Below are 6,151 nucleotides of genomic sequence, written 5' to 3' on the forward strand. Positions count from 1 at the left end.
TTCTTGTCTTTTACTAATTACTGATTGTGTAAATCTGCTTTGTGACAACAACAGTTGTAAAAAGTGCTATACAAATAAATTTAATTTGATTTGATCAATTCAAAATGTCCGTCCGAATGTCCAGACGTCTGCTCTGACCACTTTGTGGAGGGGAAACCAACACCAGAGAAATGTCTCAGTAATTTAGATATAATTTGACCCCATTTTTCCACCCAATTCACCTTCCCATTGATATTACTAGCATTGCCACCAACACCAGCACGTCTCATTCGTCACATGTAAGGCCAGCCACCGCCTCTTTTCCAAATGCCGCTGATGCAGCATTGCTAAGTTGTTCCGATACGACGGCTAACAGACGCCTGTGCTGACCAACGCCGCACTAGGACTGATGTGGGGAGGAAGTGTCAACAACCCACCCCTGAAAGAGCCTGAGAGGCCAATTGTGCTCTCCCAAACTCCGGCTGCTGATGGCAAGCAGCATGACCCAGGAGGTCATGTTTTTAATGGAAAATAAGGTGGTAACAGACTTGTACAGGATTACGGCTGCCGTCCGACCTCCTAACTCTAAATACAGCGTTTTAGCACCAATCTTCATGTTTTTTTGATTAACAAGCTGCTGAAATGTGACTGTGTGTGTGGATGTGAATCTCAGTTTTCTCAAACTGGATTTTTCATTAAAGAAAGAATTCTAGCAAGAATCTGCTATTGATGCTGTCGCTATATAACAGAGCAGAGCTGCCTTTTACCATTCCCTCAAAAGACCTCCTGTTTCATGTCCAACACACACACACACCCATCCACCCACCCACACTCAATTCTAAATGATCTAGCGCAGAGCACACTGTCCCGTCCACCTCCTCCATTCCATAATCACCCTTTATGAGCCATCGCACTGGGCAGCCTGCAGCTGATGCGTTCGCTGAAGGTCAATAATTTTTTTTTTTCTACCATTTTCTGGTGGGGACCACGTCAGAGCGTTCCACTTTCTAATGGCTTCTCGAACATCTGCAGATATTGCTAATACGTGATTCTTCTAATTAAATGAACTTACATGGCAGTGCCATCCTCAACCAAGGCCTTTGTCGGCACTTGGCGCGATTGCTTCGGAAAGTTGGGCCGAGTTTGAGGAAAGATTGTGAGAGAGTAGCGATAAAAAGTCACCCCAGGACACCCCATAAAAACCTTTGGTCTTTTTTGAACAGATTTAAACTTCTGGACAGTTGATCTTCATTTAAACAATATTTGGAGATGGAGATGATATGACCAAACACATATGACTGTAAAAATGTCATTTGTAAAATGTAATTAATAAAAAAACTCCTTTTATTTAAGCCTCAGACGTTTAGTCTGGTTTGCTCCTGATTGAAGTTGAAGTGAGTGGTGAAGATCACCATGGCCAGATCCAGAGAGGCCTTCAGCAAGAAGGTTGTAGACATGGATGTTTCTAGACTACTACGCTGTTCTTTGCGCACCTCACCTGAAAATCAAACTTATGCTCACTGATGGTCTTTCTAATACTTTGGCATCAACTGTAGCAAGAGCTACCTGCTACCATGATGTCATTTCAGGATCATTGGCGACTTCTTCCCTCATCTTGGGGTCTGCTCTTGGGCTCAGCTTGCCTGTACTTGGCCTGATCATGATGGCATTTAGCAGACTGAAAGCCCTTCACAGACTCCTCTGCATCTACATCTTTCTTTCTAAAGGCCTCAGAGAGCTCTTTGGATCTGGCCATGGTGATCTTCTTCTCCTCAATTCAATTATCAAGAGCAGATCAAATGTCCAGATGTTTTCAGAGGTTTTCATGGGGTGTCCTAACTTCACAAGACCCATTTTCAGTGTTTCAGATGTTTCCACACCTCCAAACTTTGAGCAATTTGTTCTGCCTCCCACAAATTCAGGTCATCCCAAACGTATTTAATGATGTTGAGGTCTGGACTCTGGGCTTTCTTTTTTCAGTAAGAGCTTCTTGATCAGCTCCGTATTCTCTCAGACTGGCTTCTCACAGTGGAAGGATGGACAGATCAGATTTAGATCTGGTCTTCTGGTCAGACTTGGTCTTCTCCTTGCTCTCAAGTATGAAAGCTAATGTTGGTCTATCAGGTTTTGCATGGTCGTGTTAGGAGTCCCCGTTTTATACGTTTTTATATATATATACTTTTCTAGAGTCTCCTGGATCAGGCATAAGATTATACACAACTACTTACTTACTGGTTGGTGTGGCACAATAGATAACACCACTACCTACCAGGGAGCTACCACACCATGTGGGAGACTGGGGTTCGATGATCTTGGTGACTATACTGCGCTACATTAATATTCTTGGGCAAGACTCCTAACACTACATTGGCCCCCCTCTGTAATACGATTAACCTTGTAAATCAGCTAAATGCCGTAAATGTAAATGTACTTACAGTTGAAATATGGATTATTTATTATTAACATTGATGATCTGGTTGCCGTGGCACTTGTCAAGGGGTGGGATCTGTATGTTAGGCAGCAAGTGGACAGTCAGTTCTTGAAGTTGGCAAGCAAAAGAATCTCAGTCACTCTGACAAGAACCAAACTGCTAGTGGCTAGACCACTGGGGCAGAACATCTCCGAAACATCAGGCAGGTCTGCAAGGGTCGTGCAGTGGTCAGTACCTACCCAAAAGTGCTCCAAGGAAGGACAGCCGGTAAACCAGTGATAGCTTGGGCTCATGGGTGCTCAGGGCCCCACCTCACAACTTCCAGGCTAGGACTTGAAGGGTCTGCTGCTAACATCTCAGTGGACCAGAGGTTTTGTGGAGTTCATGCCTTGACAGGTCAGAGCTGTTCTGGTCGCTTGATGGGTACTGAGAGCTTTCATCTGTTCTTCTTAGTTATGAAGGAATCAGACATCTTTTAAATACAAACTGTAAGTTTATTCAGAACTATAAAAGATGTACAAAGCATTAGACAAACCTAGTTACTTAGTCAATGGCTGAAAATACTAAAGGAAGAACCTACTACTCAAAAAATGACCACCTAAACCTTCTAAACGTCCCTCATACTGAGCTTCATCAACTGCAACACTAGGCTAATTAGCTGGAGAATGAATTAAGGACTTTACATAGGATGAATTAGATTACAGAAGTTGTGACAGAAGTGACATCCTTGATAGTACTTGATCTCGTTATCTCTAATTTGTTTGCGTGTCTGTATGTTTCCTGGTCCATCCAGCATCCTTCTACTCTTCATCGCTCTCTTAGATAACCATTTCTCACAATTTTTACTTTCGAACTTTGTCGATTTACCTCCTGATTTCGTCGCTGTCATAAGAAAACATAGGGGGAGGAAAACACTACTCTTAGCAATAAAGGGCCCACATCATGCAAAATGACATCTGAGAATTTTTTTAATAAAAGCATGTAAGTTGTCTGTAAATTTGATAAAAATGTCATGAAAAAAGTGTTTGCCCCTCGGCAAAGTAGCCTGACTCATGATAGCTGACTTTGTGATGTCACAAAAAGGCAACTTCATTTACATATCTCCGCCTATTCAGCTTACAGCAGTAGCATGACCCCGCCCATCCGCACTGAAGTTATTATAAGGAGTGTTTCAGCCTGAACTGCTTTTTGAATAGGCACAAAACAGGCACAGAATAGGCACAGAATAGGCAGCCAATCACAACAGAGGTCATTTACATAGGTCAGTCCTTAAAGGCACAGTGTCAAAAATGGACTGACTCTATTTTTCTAAAATAGAGGTTAGAAAAGAGTGAATTTTTAACAATTTTGGACTCAGAAAAACGTGATAAAAGAAATGTAAAATGTGGGATATGGGTCCTTCAATGTAACATAGTTTTTCCATCACAAAATGTGTTTTTATGTGTGATTGACATAAAAACAAAATAAATAAAAACCAAAAAAAAATTAAATTGTTTTCTTAAGACAGCAGCGATATCTAAGCGGCCTTCAGCCGTCTAAAAGCTTGGTGAAGAAGCGGCAAACAGAATTCCAGCCCTCTCCGCAGTAGCTTTCGGCCGCATCCGCATCCGCGGCCCCATCGTTCAGCACCCCATAGCTGTCTTCGCTGTCTCCCTGCATTGGCTCCTCCTCCCTCATCTCTTCCCTGGCTAGCTTATCCTTCTCCCCCTCCTTGTTCCCTGCCCCTTTCTTCTTCCCTCCTTCATTCTGGCCCTCTCCCTTCCGCTCGGCCAGCTTCATGTGGGCGGCGGCCGGCCCCTTCTTGCATACGCGCGTCTTCAGCACCTTCTCGCCCTCGCAGGCGTTGGAGCGCTTCTTCAGCTTCCCCACCACTTGCTTCCAGTACTGCACCGGCTTGGCCACAAAGGCCGGGCACTCCTGAGGTTTGCCCGAGAACTGGCAGCCGTACGAGTGCTTGGACCCCTCGCCGCCTTCCTTCTCGCCGGGGTCGGTGCAGCTGACCTGGAGCTGGATGTTGTTGTTGCGGCCCTCCTGCGCCTCCCAGGTGCAGCGGTGGCCCTCCTTGGTGCTCAGCTCCCCAGAGCTCAGGGCCGGACGTCCCGCTGCCGTCGGGATCTCGTCGTCGCCCTTCGGCTTGCCTTTCTTCTTTGCTGCCTCCGAGCAGGGCAGGAGGAAGAGGACGAGGAGGAGGAAGAAGAGGGGGTTGGGTGGACGCCGCATGGCTGAGGATGTGTGCAAGAGGAGGAGGAACGAAAAGATCCCACGCTCAAGGCAGGACGGGCATCCGTACAGGGATCCAAAGGAGGACTGTGTGGAAGAGAGGAGAGCCGGAGCACCTGCTGAGGGGGTGGAGGGCTTGTTAGTCGGGCTTTGATTGTAGACAACAATAAGTAAACAACAACAACAAACAACAAACAGACTGTCATTTAAAATTGAAGACAAATGAAGCATTGGTTACTACTAGGGGTCCAAGAACTTTTTTATACTCTTAAAAATAAAGGCAACAAAGAGATCTTTACACCAGTGCTGGTCAAACTGGTCTTCCCCTAGAGGGTCCGCATTTTGCGAGAGAAGATCTGGACCACCTGGAGCTCCCTGAGGACTATTTGAGAACCCCGGGAAACCTCATACAGTGCCATACACTCTTTTATAAATGGGTTCTAAATAAAACCATAAGATCTGAATGAATCCGAATGCAGTAAAGCTTCTCTGCCTGGGTAGATGGTTCTTCAGAGACGAGGAAAACCTTCTGCAGATGGTTCTACAGTGCATACATCTACAGTACATTTTAGGATCCCAAAGACTGATTGGTTCTTTATAAATTAAAGTTAAAAGAACCTCCACAGAAAGTGAAGGTTCTCGGAAAAGCCATCAAATTGGTAAACAAGCTGTCCACTGTGAGACGTTTCCTTAAACCTTTAGAGTTCTTCACCCTCTGCATCTCTTTTTCCAATCATGGTTCTTGGAGAACCCTTTGCGGCTTCCCTTTTAGGCGGATTAGGGCGAAACATTCCCTTTTAAAAGTGTGAAGAAACACCATAAATCCATTTTACCATAACTGATAAAAAATGACTAGTTTCTAGTCTGAAAAATTTCCCAGGAAATGCAGAGAACTCCATCTCAAAACTTGCCAAAGTTGGAACCGTTGGCTCTAAAACTGGTAGGAAAGGAATTGTCCTTCCACAAGACGTGCATTCAAGAGCGTGAATGCGTTTAGCCAGTCGAAGCAAGAGCTGAGAGAGCAAAACAACAAAGTCCCCCAATGGACCCCCCGTACACAGCAATTTACTACTAGCTTGAAGTAACCCCTCCGTCCTCCACCCTTCCACCGATTCCTTGACATGCTCCGGTTAAATCTTAACGAAAAGCTGCGAGAAAGTTTACACTGTTTTAATTCTTTACCTCCTTGTCTTTTACTTACCAAGTGGAGACGTCTTCCTTCAGGACTGCGAGAGCAAAAGGGTCTGAAGAGGAGGATAAGGAAACCAGGGGGCAAGGCAGAAGAGAAAGGATGGGAGCAAGGGATAAAGAAAAAAGAGGGAAGCAGAGGGGGGCTCATGGAGGGGGGCGGTGGAGGGCATCAATAGCATGGCCAAAAAACCTCCCAGAACTGGGCCCCTCCCTTGTAGTCTGAAAACAAACTGACACCCCTCCCTCCTTCCCTTTCTCTCTCTCTTTCTCTCCATTTCTCTTACCCCCAACCCACCCCCTCCACCAGTCCCCCCACACATACAACCCTTG

General features: G+C 45.3%; 1 protein-coding gene across 2 annotated transcripts; it reads right to left on the reverse strand.

The window, feature by feature from the left end:
• Window positions 1–2,883: 2,883 nt before the first annotated feature.
• Window positions 2,884–5,939, reverse strand: fgfbp3 (fibroblast growth factor binding protein 3). 2 transcript variants are annotated; one of them, XM_072690541.1, is made up of 2 exons: window positions 5,832–5,939; window positions 2,884–4,749 (listed from the first exon to the last, which is right to left on the reverse strand). In XM_072690541.1, exon 2 carries the CDS (start codon window positions 4,628–4,630, stop codon window positions 3,938–3,940), a length of 693 nt encoding a protein of 230 aa, XP_072546642.1. In that variant the 5' UTR covers window positions 4,631–4,749; window positions 5,832–5,939; the 3' UTR covers window positions 2,884–3,937. The 2 variants fall into 2 exon arrangements, with proteins under 2 accessions (XP_072546642.1, XP_072546644.1); XM_072690543.1 differs by having other exon boundaries at window positions 2,884–4,746; window positions 5,832–5,919.
• Window positions 5,940–6,151: the final 212 nt, after the last annotated feature.

Source organism: Salminus brasiliensis, chromosome 10 (genome assembly GCF_030463535.1).
Source record: "Salminus brasiliensis chromosome 10, fSalBra1.hap2, whole genome shotgun sequence".
NCBI classification, from domain to species: domain Eukaryota; kingdom Metazoa; phylum Chordata; class Actinopteri; order Characiformes; family Bryconidae; genus Salminus; species Salminus brasiliensis.

Coding starts and splice junctions, on each gene's coding strand:
- fgfbp3 (XM_072690541.1), bottom strand. CDS start 4,630: ATGCGGCGTCCACCCAACCCCCTCTTCTTCCTCCTCCTCGTCCTCTTC.